This window comes from Sciurus carolinensis, chromosome 16, assembly GCF_902686445.1.
Source record: "Sciurus carolinensis chromosome 16, mSciCar1.2, whole genome shotgun sequence".
In the NCBI taxonomy this organism is placed as follows: domain Eukaryota; kingdom Metazoa; phylum Chordata; class Mammalia; order Rodentia; family Sciuridae; genus Sciurus; species Sciurus carolinensis.
The window spans coordinates 51,876,380-51,892,301 of NC_062228.1; the positions used below are offsets into that span (position 1 = coordinate 51,876,380).

Consider the following 15,922-nt stretch of genomic DNA (forward strand, 5'->3'; position numbering starts at 1 on the left):
ATAAAAACAGAAGGATTATTTTGAACCTCTGATTCTGGAGGTTCCAGTTCAGAGTTGGGTGGTCCAAGAATTTGGGCCTCTGGCAAGTGTGGGACAACATGGTGGTGGGAGCACATGGTGCAGTAAATGCCTCACCTCACGATTGAGGAAGCAGAAGTAGACAAGTTGAGAGGACAAGTTGGTGTCCCACAGTCTCCTTTCAGGGATGCCAATCACTGAAGGACCTCCCACTTGCCCCCCACCCTTAAAGGCCCATAGAACCTCCCCACCACCAAGACCAAACCTTTAACATAAGGGCCTTTGGGTGACACTCATCCAAACCATAGCATATGTATATTCCCCCCAAAATCGAAAACTGGAACTCAAATGCATGTGCACACACACATTTTAGCAGTACAATTAACAATACCCAAAAGACAGAAAGAGCCTGATTTTTTTTTTATCAACAGATTAATGCATAATTGTGAGGCACATATCTCCCTCTACACACATACACACGCACAGTGGAACATCATTCAACATTATTACTGATACATGCTATAGCATGGATGGACCTTGAAATCATGCTCATGATATTTTGAGATTAATGCTGTTGCGTGTATCAATAGCTCATTCCTATTTATAGCTGGGTAGTATCTCCTTGTAAGGTCACATCACGGTTTCCCAGTTTGGAGGTATTACCAACAAAGCTACAATGAACATGTTAAGGTCTTTATGTGGACATATGCTTTTTTTTCTAAATATTTTTCTAGTTGCAGATGGACACCTTGTCTTTATTTTATTTATTTTTATGTGGCACTGAGGATCGAACCCAGAGACTCACACATGCTGGGCAGGTGCAGTATCACTGAGCCGCAACCCCAGCCATCATATGCTTTTATTTATTAGGGGAAATATCTGCAAAACATCTCTCCAACAAAGGACTGGTAACCAAAATGCTTTTAACTCAGCAATAAGAAAATGCCAATAAGAATTGGGCGAAAGATTTGAGCAAACACCACCAGAGACGACATAGGATGGCAAATGAGCATAAAAAGATGCTCAACGCCATGGGTTGTTAGAAAAATTCAGAATGAAAGCACAAGGAGATGCCACTTCAGAACTATTCAAATGGCTAAAATCAACGTGGTGACTGTATCGAGTGTTGGCAAAGATGAGGAGGAACCGGAACCCGCGCCCTGCTGGTGGCAATGTGAAATGGAACAGCCACTTTGGAAAACCATCTCGCAGCTACTTCAGAATTTAAACGTATGCCTACCATGCCACTGAGCAGTTTCATTCAATTGCTGCATCCATCTTTTTTTTTTTTTTTTTTTTTTTTTTTTGCGGTGCTGGGGTTTGAACCCAGGGCCTTGTGCTTGCAAGGCAGGCACTCTACCAACTGAGCTATATCTCCAACCCCATCCATCTTATTAAAGGAAAGTCAAGTGGAATTATCTTGGAAGATATTTTGCTGACGAATGGACCTTATAGATGAAGGGTAGGTAGGATGGTGACACTTTCAAGTCAGTCTGCAGTGGTTACCCTGGTGGCTCTCAAACATGGCTCTATCCCTAGTGCTAAGTTCACTCTCTTTACTAACACTAAAATGTCAGTCCTGACACTGCCAGCTTTAAACTTCACCTTTTCCTACTTTTTCCTGTATGGCAAAAAGATTATAAATCATGCCTCTTCAGGTCTGATAGTGCATGCCTGTAATTCCAACAGCTTGGGAGGCTGAGACAGAAGGATTGCAAGTATGAGGCCAGCCTCAGCAACTTAGTGAGAGCTTGTCTCAAAAAAAAAAAAAAAAATAATAATAATAATAAGGGTTGAAAATGTAGCTCAGTGGTAGAGTGCCCCAGGGTGCAATCCCCAGTACCAATAAAATAAAATAGGCCATGCTTCATTTTATTTGAGAGAAGATTAAAGGCTAAAAAGAGGAAGTCAATTGTACAGCTCAGAGTAAAACTCGGACAGGTCTAGAATCTCTCCTGAAAACCTGCAATGCCCAACTATCACAGCTTCCCCTCCTCTTTCACACTTAAGAAATGTTTATTCCAAAATGGAACTCCAGCTTAAAGGTTTTGGTGTTTTAATGTTAGATTGTCCTTTAAAAGGTTAATCTAATCTCTAGTGCCACTGCATTCAAGGATATTGGCATGTGACAATGCCAGTATCATCTTTTATCCTTTTTTTTTTTTTTTTTTTTTGGGTGGGGGGAGTACTGGGGATTGAACCCAGGGGTGCTTAACCACTGAGCCACATCCCCAGCCCTTTTAATTTTTTTTATTTTGAGACGGGGTCTCACAGAGTTGCTTGGGGCCTTGCTAAGTTGCTGAGGCTGGCTTTGAACTTGCAATCCTCCTGCCTCAACCTCCCAAGCCATTGTGTGCCACTGCTCCTGGTTGAAGTCATTATTCTTAAGGAGGTTCTTGTTGAAGCACTTAGTGGGGAAAGTCACAAGGTCTAAAATTTATTTTTAAAATTAAAAAAATTAAAATTTTGTGCTTTGGTTATATAAACAAGCAAAATGTTAATTGTTGGTGAATCTAAGTGAAGGGTATACACCTGGTCATTGTGTGTTCGCTGGTGGTGCTGGGAATGGAACCCAGGGCCTCACGCATGCTAGGCAAGCGCTCTCCCACTGAGCCACATCCCCAGCCCCCAGTCATTGTCCTATTCTTGCAGTTTTTCTATAGGTCTGAATTTTTTTCAAAATAAAATTAGGGAACAAAAAAGAATTAGAGAACCCTTGAAGACAGGTGGGATCTGAGGTTTTTGACTTTATTGTGCACGGAGCAGGCCCTGTGTGGGGCTGTGCTCAGGAATGAGAGATGGGGAGAGAGTTGAGGAAAGATAGCCACAGCCCAGGTGATCAGACAGCGACGAAGGCAGGGACTGGAGCTGGGGAAACCCACAGGGGAAGTACTTCTTTCTCACATCACTAAGGAAGTCTCAGAGGAGTAAAAATATGTTTTCCAGGAGATTTATCACCATGGAAGAAGTATTTATGCTGCACGGAGTGGTATCTGTCTCCATGGAGGATGCCCCACCCAAGTGCTAAGGGATCTATCTTAACTCTCCACTGGTAAATATCCAGAGAAAGTTCTGTCATGATCTGGCTTCTCATAACATGTGAACCGATCAGCTAGGCAGAAAGGAGAAAGAAAACAGAAAGAGTTAGCTGAACTGTGGTCTGAAGGACCCAGGATTGATTCTAGCTTGGCCACAGCTTGATTTAGAAGACTTGGAGAAGACCCTTTCCCTCACTCTTCCATAAGACAAGTAAGAAATATTTGTAATTTTTGCATCTAACAGCAACGCCCCTCCTCCACAAACACAACCCAGTAGTGGCAGTAATGAACGACTTAGATCTCTTAACTATGCCACTGTATGGCACTGACAATAAATTACAGTGTTGGTCATTGCTAGTATATATGCTTTTATTATGAAGTTGGTATTCGTAGAAATCCACTGATTCTCCTGCATGCTACAGGGTGCAGTGGTCTCTGCCTCTAGGATACCCAACCCAAGAAAAATACTTTCTAACTGCAGATATTAGACACCCTGGCAGCTGTAACAGATACATCATCAAATTCGGTTTCCATGGTTTAACATGGTAGATGTTTATTTTCACTTGCATGGCATCTACTTGGCTGAGTATTAGGGGGAAGGTGTACCTGCTTTACTCAGACTTACAGAAACTGAGGCATTTGGATCCTCCGTGTGTGGATCCAGGATCACCCTGATGTCAATATCTAACTGATAAATGGTGGGAGGAGAAGGCATTCCCACTTCTCAATCACTCTGACTCAGAAGTGACAGGAGTCATTTCTGCCCATGTTCCATTGGTGGAAACTAGTCACATGGTCCACCTCAAGACAAGGGGAGCTGGGAAACATGGACACTGCCTGGGTAGTTACCCCTTAGCAACATCTCAGTACCCTAGGAGGGGAGCATGAAGCTCTGATGGGCAGTTATCTCTGCCACGCTGCATGGTCTTGGGTAAATTATTTAGCTTCTCTAGGGATCTGTTTCCATATTTATAAAATTGGGTTATTAACAGGGTCTCCCTTATACTTGTGGTCCATGCTTACATAAATGCTTGGACCAGGGCTGGATCAGAGTGAGGACCTGTTGTGTTAACTATCTTACCCTTTGTGGAGAACCGACTTGGTTTACATATAGATCTTAATCCTTATTGCAATCCATGCAGTGCAGATAACCAGGGCATCTACTTTATGGGAGAGAACCGTGAAGTTTGGAGAAGTCAATGATCCAAGGCCACACCATTGAAAGCAACTGAGAAAAGTCCCTAGTAAGCAGTTTGAGAGAACAAGGATGGATAGACATGTAGATAAACAGCTCTACCCCAAGCTTCTGCCCTTGTCCCTTGAGTTAGGCAAGATTCCCAGGAAGGCTCATTGATACGCTGGCTCAGGCCTGCAGCTCCAGGCCCTGCCAGCCTTTCCATTCTCCTTGTGGTCACTCTCACGACAGTCCAGCCACCTGCCTTCTGTTTAATCCTTGTGAAGGCCAAGCTTGAGCCCATCTGGGGCCTTTGCACCTGCTCGTCCCTCAGCCTGAAATGCTTTTCCTGCATGTCTCTCCATGCCTGACTCTCACTTTTTATTCTTTCCCCAACTCAAACATCACCTCCTCAGGAACGCCCTCCCTTGTCCCCTTCTAGCTCAAGCAGTCAGCTCAGTCGCTTACTCTCACATCTCCTGGTCTTCTCTCTTTGCCTAGCACCCAGAACTGTCTAGCACATTCCATGCGTAGCATTCGTCTGGTGTCTGTCTCTCTTCCTAGCTGCGAGTTCTAGGAAAGCAAAGGTCTCATTCTCCTTGACTCCCCTGTATCTCCAGCAACTAGGATGTTGCTGAGGACCTCTGACCCTAATTGACACATTGCCCACCCTTCCCTTCTCTCATCCCCGTGGGACACTGCTTTAGGCCACACAAAGTTTCAGAGGGCCTGATGCACACTGTCACAGTGCGAGTCCCTGGGAAGGGAGCCATGTTACAGTGCACAACTGGACGGATGTAGTGATAGTGCTGTAGCCTTCTTCATTCACTTATTCAGGTGGTAAATATTTGTTCAGCATCTATCACAGGTAGGTGATGCAGACACAGTAGGAGAGAAGAAAACATGTCCCTGCCTGTGTAGCAAATGTTAAATTTGCAAACAGAAAAATGGAATGCATAAAGATGGCAAAAGTAAATATGCAGTTGCAAGTCACATATTCATTTTACTTTCTCCTCTGTTCCTGTTCTCACCCTCTTCTGCCTCTCTGTTCCATTTCACAATATATCCGCATGGAGCAGCAGTCACTGACAGAGCCCTGTCTCTTTCTTATCTTGCTCCTACCCAGGGTGACGTTTTGCACCGGCTTGCAAGAGTAGATTGTTAACTATGCCGAAGTTTGGGGACTTGGTTGTTGAACCTTTGATAGCTTAATATTGAATGTGGCAGAAGCATACACGCTCCAAGAATAGTCAACTTTTGTGGATGTTGTTTTTCAGAAAAGTTGAATTTCTAGCATATCACCTCTCCCATCTGTTTGTGGGGAAGAAACTTTGCATTGACAAGAACTGTCCTAAATCTTCCAAAACCACCCCTTCCATCCTCCACTCCTTCCCAGGTGGCAGAGAAGTGAGGACTCCAGGTCCTATCATGCCGTGAGGGGAGATCAGAAGAGAAAGCCTGAGGGTCATAAAAGAGGAATAAAAAGGAAAGCAAGCCTGGTGTGGTGTCAAATGCCTGTAATCCCAGCAGCTTGCGAGTCTGAGGCAGGAGGATGTGAACAAGTTCAAAGCCAGCCTCAGCAACTTAGTGAGTCCCTAAGTAACTCAGGGAGACCCTGTCTCTAAATAAAATATAAAAAAGGACCGCAAATGTGACTCAGTGGTTAAGCACCCCTGAGTTCAATCCACAGTACAAAAAAGCAATATAGGAAGGAAAGAAAGAGAGAAGTAAGTGGGTAACCTGTGGGGGGCAGAAGCTGGGGCAGGGGACAGGAGGACCAGCCAATGTACACTGTATGATGTCCTCATAGGCAGTTAGGCCATCTCCCCACCTGGGGCTAGAAGGTGGCTAGGGTGCCACAGGATGAAGAAACTACACTCCCAAATGACTTTGAACCAGAATGGGAGCAGGGACCCACATAGTGTGCTCAGGGTGAAAGACACCTAGGATCTGCCCCAGTGGGACACCAGTGCTCAAGACAAGTCCATTTCCAATTGTGGAGGAAGCTGGGTCTGAACACTAAAATCTCAGTGAGAATGAGGGACGGGACCCCTGGGTCTGAGGGAGGAGGCTGGGCCTGGACCCCTGGGTCTGAGGGAGGAGGCCGGGCCTGGACCCCTGGGTCTGAGGGAGGAGGGGCCATAGAGACATCTGTGTCTTTCGAGGGTGGGGCCCAGGATCCATTTAGCAATGTCCTGTCTGCCGTTTCCTGGGATGCCTTGCGTAACATGAGGTATAAAAGGTCTGTGCTTCTGGTTAAAGAGCATAAACAGGATTTGCTGCCACAGATTGGTAATGAGTCCTGCACCACTGCTGACCCTGCTGGGGGTGACCTTCTTGCTGCCCTGTGAGTGGAGACCCTAATCTGGAAGTGGATTTCCATGGAAGTGAACTGGGAAATTACTAAGATGGATTTGCTCCCCTCTCCCAGGTGTGCAGGCTCTGGACTGCCAGTGGGGGGTCTTAGAGTCTGTGTGGAACGTATCAGAGCTACCTGTCCGATGGACAAATGACAAGAAAACCTGTGCGATGGGCGAAGGTTGCCAAGAAACGTTAATGCTCATAGAGAATGGTGAGAAGGGACCCCAGGCCTTCAGGCCCACCCCTCCCCCTTAGCCCAGTCCCCTCCTCTCCAGTATCTCACCCACTTGGCCAAGCACAGCCTCTCTCTGGATGCTGGAATCCTGATGGTCACCCTTACCTGCCCACCTCCTTCTTTTCAGGACCCCAAGTGAACTTGGTGCTCACAAAGGACTGCACTTTAGCACAGGATCAGGAGGTCCAAGTCACTGAGCACAGGACAGGCCCTGGGCTCTCTGTCATCTCCTACACTCACGTGTGCCGCCATAGAGACTCCTGCAACAGCCTGTCCACTACTGATGCCTTCTGGTCCCCGTCCCCTGCGGCAGGTGTCAGAGGGAGTTGGGACCTCAGGAGGAGGAGAGGGAAGGGGCTATCTGGAGGAAAGAATGCAGGGTTGTGGGGCTGGTATTTGCAGACCCTCCTCTGCTGGATCCCTCCCTTGGGTGCTCCCTGCTCCCTCCCTGGTCCCTCTTGGCCACTCGCTCCCCCTCCCCCCACTCCTCCACCCACAAGCAGCTCAGGACTCCCTGGCCTACTTCTTCCCACAGCCCTGCAGCAGCCAAAATGCACTGGGTGCATTTTCTGACGCTCAACCCCCAACGTCAGACTGACCATGATCCTCAGCTGGTCATTCTGCCCGGTCCTCCTTTCTATGCTGCTAGGCTTATTTTACTACTTTCTCATCTGGGCTTTTTGCATTTCCTCTTCCTAAGTAAGAGTGGCCTGTAACTTTGCACTGTGCTCTCCTGGTGCTCTAAACAGTTAGGGGTGATGTTTTGCATTTCTGAACTGTGGAAGATTTTGTAAACAGGGCATCATGCCTTCCTTGGCTGGTTGGTAGACTTTGTGGATGGGGCTTCTTGTTCCTTCCAGGCACCCCCTCCCTTCCTTGACCAAGTCTGTGTGAGAGTCCAGTCCCAGGGGCCCCTTGCCAGCCTCACCTGGGGCCCAGCGCCCCTCCTGTGCTCAGCCCCAGGTGTCCCTGCGGAGCCCTCATGCCCTCTGGCCCTGCTCTCACCAGTCACACGTGCCTCATCCCTGCAGCTGGGCTGCATGAGAGGAGCCAGAGGAGGGCATGTGGGGGTGACTGAGCAGGCTGATTCTTGGGCCAGCACAGTGGGGTGGAGGGAAGGCACCTGTCTTCTCAGTGCCCCTCATCTGCCTGTCATGCCCCAACCCCACCAGTGCCAGGGACCATGAGGTGCCCAGTCTGCTTTTCTAGACATAACTGTCCAGAGAATGCTCCAGAGCAGATCTGCCCTGAGGGACATACTCACTGCTACAACGGAGTCCTCAAGCTCAGGGGAGGTAAGCGAAGACACTGGGGGCCCTGCAGGGACTGAACGGGGAGGGGTGGGAAGGGGGATCTGAGTCTCTGAGGAGTAGGGGTAAGCTGAGGTAGGGCAGGGGACTCAGAAGAGGGTGGGGCTGGACTTCCCTCTGGGGGCTGGATGGTCCTTGTGCCAGTGACTCTGTCTCTCCCTCTCTTCTCCTTGCCTCAGGGAGAATTGCCACCAATCTGAGAGTACAGGGGTGCATGCCCAAACCAGGCTGTGATCTGCTCAATGGGACCCAGAAAATCGGTCCCATCGATGTGAGTGAGAACTGCAATCCTAAGTCAGGTGAGTCCCCTATGGGACACCAAGGGTGTGCCCTGTGCTGTAGCCTTGGGGCAAAGTGATCCTTCTAAGGTATGGGACAGGCCAAGGCATCACAGCAAAGCCAGCAGCCCCAGGTGGTTTAGGTGTTTATGAATCACATGAGCCAGGCGAGGGGATTCTCCAGGCTGGAGGTGCTTTGACAGAAGGTGGAATGGTAGCAAGAAGTGTTCAGCTGGAGGAGAGAGAGAGGGAGTCTGCCTTAGGAAACAGGATCCCACTGATGGAAGCTTTAAAGGGTGCTGGGCCAAGAAGTCAGGGTGGCCCTTTCAGGTAGGAGGAGATAGGCTGGGGAAGGAAGTTCAAGGTCACCTGCCTGTGAATGTGTGCAGCAGCCAGTGTAGAAACCCTGCTGGGTGTAGTGCTGGGAGGGACTGGCTGTCCCCAGGTCTATTTCCTCACACCCTGGCCTTGGGCAAGCCTGGCTCTCCCACTCCCTGTGGCCACCTCCATGCACCCTCATCTAGCCCCAGCCATGGAACTGCAGCGCCCCAAGTAGTCTTGCTGCATGGGAAAGAAAATCAGAGAGAAAACTGAGGCTGCTTTGGGTATGACAGGGAAGGCACTTACCCACTTAGATGCAGGCAGACTGGAGACAGCTGACAGGTGAGGGTACTGTGGAGCGGCTCAGGAAGAAGAGTTGCAGGACAACAGGAAGCTGTGGTGGAGACAGGAGCGGGGATGGGAGTCCTGGTTTCCCTGGGTGCACGACCTTCCCCGTCTGTGCCTCAGTCTCCTCCTCTCCCCAGGTCACCGAACCTGTAGAGCTTTGAGGAGAGAGCTGAGAGTGTCTAGTAGACTTTGCTCTGTGTTTCAGTCAGTCCCCCTGACTAGAGTGGCAGACTTGTGGACATGGGCTGGCTGTCACTGACACCAAGACTTCCAGCCTGGTGCAGCATACAGGCTGTCTCAGGACAGGTGCTCAGGATATGTATGCTGAAGTGAGGTCATGCAGGATTCCATCGTTTCCCATGGTATTCGTAGATGAGTCAGACCCTGGCCCTGCCTAGGAGGCCTCTGGGCCTGGATAGCGGTATGCCTCATGAGTTGATCAGAGTTGTGGCAGAGGAGAATGTGAGAAGAAGAAGATAGGAATGTCCTCATCTTGGTGGTATCAACGGGGGCTTCCCAAAGGAGGTGACTTGAAAAGTGAGTTGTGTCTGAACAATGAGTTGCAGTTTCTCAGTAGAAGAGGAAAAGTTCATCGACAGGGAACTTCAAGTGCAGGTGGAAGCAGTTTACTGCCTTCAAGAAGGGTTCCTCACCTGTGCCTGAGAGGGACTGAACAAGAGGACAGGGTGCTGCTGGTGTTGGGGGCCACTGAGAAGTTTTCCATGCAAACAAGGTGGGCGTAGTGGGTGAGAGAGAGCCACTGCAAACAGAAGGGCCGGCGAGGGTGAAGCCCAGGGGTCAGGTGGGAATGGATATTGGTAGGAAGCTGGGTCAGAGGGCTGCTCAGGCCCTTGCAGAACCAGACTTGAGGTGGGGGGACTCTGAAGAGTAGGAAGCTATGGAAGGCTGTGAAGGAGGGAGGGACAGAGGCTGAGCCATTTTTCTTTCCTTTGGATTGATGTTGTTTTTAATGGTCTGGTCCTTGTCTCTAGGACTAAGTCACATTCATAATCTAGAAGGCATTTAGCAACACATAGACATGCAACGCACAAAGCGGGGAGACACAGAACACATGGCACACCAAGCGTGCAAAACAAACGCAGACCACAGAGTACGTCACACACAGAGGGCATCTCTACACCCCCTACACACGCCATGCAAGCACTGCTCACATCCCACACACGGCAGACTCGTGAGTGTGTACACAAGCCACATATGTGCCGTATGAGATGGAGCTGTAATGCTACAAATAAATACTCTTCATGTGCATCCATGTTTTGTTAGTTTTCAATGTTGGAGTCAAATCTTGGAGGATGCTTTTCTTCCCTGGTTAAGTTCAATTCCGCTTAGCAAATATTTATTGAGCATCAGCCAGACCAGGTGTCAGAAACTAGACGTACAAGATGTCAGGGGATAAGTGAAAGGAGGAGGACATTCCAGGGTGACAGAACAGTCCATGCAAAGGCACAGGGGTGACAGAGGGCAGGGGACCAGAGCACAGATTGCCCAAAATGGGCCACAGCAGCAGCACATTTTGAAGATAAATCAAGAAGTTGGACCAGTAAGCCCTTGTCTTTCCCCCTAAGGGACTGGGCAGTGGTTCCAGTGAAAGAAGGTTAAGAGCCTAATGTCTGAATCAGAGAGATGTGGGTTCCCGTCCCTGCTCTGCCAGTGAACCAGTTTTTAGTATTAACACCATTTGAGTGTCAAAAGTCCCAATATTTCATTAAGACTCTTTTATCAGATTTGGGGAAGAAGAGGGACAGGTCCAGACATTGATGGAAGGGAAGATACGCAAAGGCCCTAAGGTGGACACCAGCCTGCCACATCCCTGGAACCCTGCCCAGTCCTTAAAGGGGCAGCCCCTGGACTCTTCTTCAATGTGGCTGCTGCCGTGGGCTTCCTGCACCTCTTGCCTTTGGCTGAGCAGTTCCATCACCCTGAAATGCTCTTCTCCTTTCCACTTGTCCCCTGACATTGTGTTATACCCCAGCCTAGAGGACCATGTGGGTGGAGCAGTGATCCAGAGCAAAGCAGCCATGTGAATGGAGAGGAAGGGGGAGGCCAGATCAGGTAGGGCCTCAGGGGTCATTTTCAGGGTATAGAATTCTGAGGGGGAGAGGCACCTACTGGAGTCTTCTGTGCAGAGGAGTGACATGACTGACTTTCCTTTAACGGGATCCCCCTGGCTGTTGGGTAGAGAACAGGGAGAGGGAGAAGAGGTGCTTGCACAGGGAGACCCATGAGGAGGCCAGCGAGAGTCACGGGGTCATGCTGGAGGCAGTAGAAGTGGTGGCAAGTGGTCAGGTCCTGGAGATATTTTGTACCTTAAACCTGCAGGATTTCCTGAAGGATGCAACATGGGGTGTGAGACAAAGAATGGTCAAGGATGATCGCAAGGTTTCAGTTTGCGCAATTAGAGGAAAGCGGCTGCCATTGACCAAGACGGGGGAATGCTGTGGGGGAGGGGATCAGAGAGAATGAGGATCTGGCTTGGAGGAAGAGGGGAACTGCACTTGCAATTTTGTCACCTGTGAAATGGGGAAACCAACAGCCCTCCCTCATGGGACTGTTGTGAAAGGCTACACGTGTTCACAAATGCTGAGTCCTAGGACCAAGAGCTTCTGCATCCCGAGATGCACGGCTGATCCCGTGATGAACTGATGACAGAGCCCAAGCTCATGGTTCTCAAACTAGACTCCTGAGGGCCACTGAGGCCATGTTAGGTGAAGATGGTCACAATACCTGCTATCCCCATCACCCACTCCAAACCCAACCCTGAGGAACCAGAATACCTGAGTTCCCAAACTAGCTCTGCCACTTACATCGGGCAAGCTACTCAGTAGCTACCCAGACTGTTTTCCTGATTTGAAAACAGGGGTGATGATGATGATGATGATGATGACGGTAACGCCACTGACTGGGGATTGCGGGGGAAGAAATGAGGTGATCTAGTCAAAGATGAAGATGAAATGAGTCAACTCACAGAAAGCAGTTACAGCAGCCATGTACACTAGGCATTTGAACGTTTTTGTTTGGAACATAGGATTTCTCAGTTAAAAGGGGTGTAGCTCAGAGTACAGAACTTGCCTCGCATGCAGAAGGCCCTGGGTTCTAACCCTAACCCCCTTTTTTTTTTTTAAGCATTGGCACACATCTATAATCTCAGTGACTTGGGAGGCTGAAGCAGGAAGAATCCAAATTCAAGGTCAATCTTGGCTATTTATTTACTTATTTATTTGGTACCGAGGATTGAACTCAGGGGCATTCAACCACTGAACCACATCCCCAGCCCTATTTTGTATTTTATTTAAAGACAGGGTCTCACTGGGTTGCTTAGTGCCTCACCTTGCTGAGGCTGGCTTTGAACTCACGATCTTTCTGCCTCAGTCTTCCAAGCTGCAAGGATTACAGGTATGTGCCACTGCACCCAGCATCTTGGCAATTTAGGGAGACCCTGTCTCAAAATTTAAAAATTTTAAAGGACTGGGAATGTACCTCAGTGGTAAAGCACCCTTGAGTTTGATTCCCAGCATTGCCAAAAAAAAAAAAAAAAAAAAAAAAGGAAGAAAGAAAAAAGATTTAAAAAAGATAAATAAGTCACCTTCTTCATTATCCAGAGGAGGACCTTGAAGCTCAGGCAGGGAAATAGAGATAGGCTGAGGGTAAGAACCAGCCATCTATGGCTTTCACACCCAAAGGGAAGCAAAGCCTTTCTCCAAGGATCACAACAGGAGGTTCCTACAGGTGCTCATGCAAAAATGAGGTGAGTGGTACTGGTGTCAAGATGCTGAGGCTTCCTAGTGCCTTCTAAGTCTGAAATTGAGGGACTCCACAGCCAGGTCAGTTGGAGTATGATTCTGAATGTGATCACCTTTCAGAGCACGGGACCTGGAGGAACAGGCACGGTGGATCCCCTGGCTCATGCAAACCCTGGTGATTTTCTGTCCCCAGATACTCTGACCTGTCATCGGGGGTCCATGTTGCAGATGGGGAGAAACTTGGCTCAAGAACCAGTTGAATGGGACTCATCCATGGACCAGATGTGTAATGCTGGGGAGGCGTGTCAGGAAACACTGCTGCTCATAGACTCAGGTGCGTGGGCTGAGCAAGAGAAGGTCATGTCCCTGCACTGTGGCCAGTGCATGCCCACCTGGGACTGTCCTGCCCACCTCCGCTCGCGGCTAGATATCTCAGTCCAGCACTCTACTCTTTGGGCCCTGGTTTCCCCTGTTGAAAACTGGGGGCAGTTTTGACAGGAATAGTGCCTATCTTGCAGGGTAGCCATGAGGATGTTGGTGGCCTCCATGCAAAGGACGAAGAATGGTGCTGGCACAGAGGCACCTCAATGACATCATTCGCTTGAAAAATGTTTATTGAGCACCTGTGTTAGGGCAGAACCAGCAGGGAAAAGAACACACAGAAAGTGAGCCGAAGGTTGCAATTTTGCTACAGAAGCTCAGGGCAGACTTTATGGAGAAGGTGACATTTGAACAACACCTGGGAGGTGGCAGAACACAGGGGAGAACCCAGTTTCTGCCCCCAGTCTTTGTTGGGCACTAGGATGATCTGTGCTGTTATAATCCAGGAGTGGTGTTCACCTCGCCCTCTGTCTGGGGAGCTTCATGGAAGTCAGAGTTGCTGCCTGTTGCCTCCCCAGCCCAGGTCTCACTCTCTTCCCTCCCCAGGAAACAAATCTCTCTTAGTGGGGAGTAAAGGCTGCAGCAAGGCGGGGGCACAGGATTCTCAGGCTGTCTCTTTACACTCGCGGCCCCCCGGAGTACTGGTCGCCTCCTACACCCGGTTCTGCTCCTCTGACTTGTGTAACACAGCCCGCAGCAGCAGTGTCCTGCTGACCTCCCTCCCTAAGCCAGGTACGTGCAGAGACACAGATACTTGGGGCTTAAGCAAGTGGCTGCCAGTGACAACAGAGCTGTGCACCTGCAAACTTGTCTCTGCTCCCCAGCTGCTCCTGCCCCAGGAGGCCTGCAGTGTCCTGTCTGTGTACAGGTTTTTGGATCCTGCTCAGGAAGCTCCAACTTCGTTACCTGCCCTAAGGACACCACTCATTGTTATAATGGTAACATTGATCTCAGTGGAGGTGAGTGCTGAAGGCTGAGTTCCAGGGATAAAGGGAATGGAGGCTCAGACACCTGGGTCTGAGTGAGGAGGGCTGGGCCTGGACCCCTGGGTGTGAGGGAGGAGGGCTGGGCCTGGACCCTGGGTCTGAGGGAGGAGGCTGGGCCTGGACCCCTGGGTCTGAGGGAGGAGGGCTGGGCCTGGACCCTGGGTCTGAGTGAGGAGGGCTGGGCCTGGACCCCTGGGTCTGAGGGAGGAGGCTGGGCCTGGACTCCTGGGTCTAAGGGAGGAGGCTGGGCCTAGACCCCTGGGTCTGAGGGAGGAGGCTGGGCCTGGACCCCTGGGTCTGAGGGAGGAGGCTGGGCCTGGACCCCTGGGTCTGAGTGAAGAGGGCTGGGCCTGGACCCCTGGGTCTGAGGGAGGAGGGCTGGGCCTGGACCCTGGGTCTGAGGGAGGAGGCTGGGCCTGGACCCCTGGGTCTGAGGGAGGAGGGCTGGGCCTGGACCCCTGGGTCTGAGTGAAGAGGGCTGGGCCTGGACCCCTGGGTCTGAGGGAGGAGGCTGGGCCTGGACCCCTGGGTCTGAGGGAGGAGGCTGGGCCTGGACCCCTGGGTCTGAGGGAGGAGGGCTGGGCCTGGACCCCTGGGTCTGAGGGAGGAGGCTGGGCCTGGACCCCTGGGTCTGAGGGAGGAGGCTGGGCCTGGACCCCTGGGTCTGAGTGAAGAGGGCTGGGCCTGGACCCCTGGGTCTGAGGGAGGAGGCTGGGCCTGGACCCCTGGGATTAAGGACTTTATGTGTGTTGCATTGTATACCCTGTGACTGGGTCTTCACCCTCCAGGTGGGGTGTCCGCCACACTGAGCGTTCAAGGTTGCATGGCCCCAGCTTCCAGATCCTTGCTGAACCATGCCCAAACTATTGGGATCTTCTCTGTACATGAGAACTTTGAAGATAACAAAGAGTATAATCCTGAGCCTATATTCCCAAGTGGAGTATCCCGGGCCACATATCTGCTCTGGGTGGTGGGACTTGGGCTATCACTAGGCCTTTGGTGTGGGGGACTTTGCCCTCCCTACTAAAACCATTTCCCCGTGATTCTTAACCTCTGCTGACCACCTAAGTCCAAGCCTCCCTTTGACCTCATAATCAAATGGCCTTGGACTCCAAATTATCTTCCCATCGTCTCCATGAAGTATCCCTTCTCACCACCCCCCACCTGATTCTTGTCACCTGGTAATAACATGGGGGTGCTAAGGAGCAGCTGAACTTACCCTGCAAGTATTGGTCAATGTGTCTGATAATAAAGACCCTGTTCTTTCTCCCAGTACTGGAATTTCTCTATGTAAGGGGAGGGAAGGAACCCAGGGAGAGAATTGCCATCCAAAGCTCATGTTTCTTTGTTCTGGTTCATATCTTCATTCCAACTTGGGTGCTGGCAGAGCCTTCAGTGTGTCGCAGACCAAAGTGTTAGGGCATCAACATGTCTTGGGAGGTGAAGAAGCACTGGGGCCATTGACTCTTCCTTATCAGTCAGGGTCCCAGCACAAACAAGGGCCCACCTCATCTGAGTAACTGGAGGACAGTTTAGTAATGGGAAAACTGACATGAGAGGCTGAGAGGAGTTGACATCAAAGGGGTTCGTACAGTCTCCCAGGGTTGTTACCACTGGGTCTTTGTTACCATCCTAGGCCTGAAAGGGTGAAAATGAGCCATTGCTGGAAAGAGAGAGAGTGAGAGAGAGCTATAGGGAGGGGGCTGAGGAA

General features: G+C 50.2%; 1 protein-coding gene and 1 non-coding gene across 4 annotated transcripts; one reads left to right on the top strand and one right to left on the bottom strand.

Moving 5' to 3' along the window:
* Window positions 1-2,569: 2,569 nt before the first annotated feature.
* On the bottom strand, window positions 2,570-2,641 carry Trnaa-agc (transfer RNA alanine (anticodon AGC)). The gene has a single exon. It is a non-coding gene; the product is annotated as a tRNA-Ala (tRNA).
* Window positions 2,642-3,019: 378 nt separating this feature from the next.
* Window positions 3,020-15,476, top strand: Cd177 (CD177 molecule). 3 transcript variants are annotated; one of them, XM_047527886.1, is made up of 9 exons: window positions 3,020-3,070; window positions 6,662-6,802; window positions 6,954-7,139; window positions 7,999-8,121; window positions 8,316-8,435; window positions 13,038-13,178; window positions 13,772-13,957; window positions 14,050-14,184; window positions 15,000-15,476. In XM_047527886.1, exons 2-9 carry the CDS (start codon window positions 6,760-6,762, stop codon window positions 15,236-15,238), a joined length of 1,173 nt encoding a protein of 390 aa, XP_047383842.1. In that variant the 5' UTR covers window positions 3,020-3,070; window positions 6,662-6,759; the 3' UTR covers window positions 15,239-15,476. The 3 variants fall into 3 exon arrangements, with proteins under 3 accessions (XP_047383842.1, XP_047383841.1, XP_047383843.1); XM_047527885.1 differs by lacking the exon at window positions 3,020-3,070 and adding an exon at window positions 6,514-6,577; XM_047527887.1 differs by lacking the exon at window positions 3,020-3,070 and adding an exon at window positions 6,514-6,577 and having other exon boundaries at window positions 14,094-14,184; window positions 15,000-15,137.
* The last annotated feature ends 446 nt before the right edge of the window (window positions 15,477-15,922 follow it).

Coding starts and splice junctions, on each gene's coding strand:
- Cd177 (XM_047527885.1), top strand. CDS start 6,526: ATGAGTCCTGCACCACTGCTGACCCTGCTGGGGGTGACCTTCTTGCTG. Junction 7,140..7,998: donor GTCCCCGTCCCCTGCGGCAG/GTGTCAGAGGGA, acceptor CAACCCCACCAG/TGCCAGGGACCATGAGGTGC. Junction 13,958..14,049: donor GACCTCCCTCCCTAAGCCAG/GTACGTGCAGAG, acceptor TCTGCTCCCCAG/CTGCTCCTGCCCCAGGAGGC.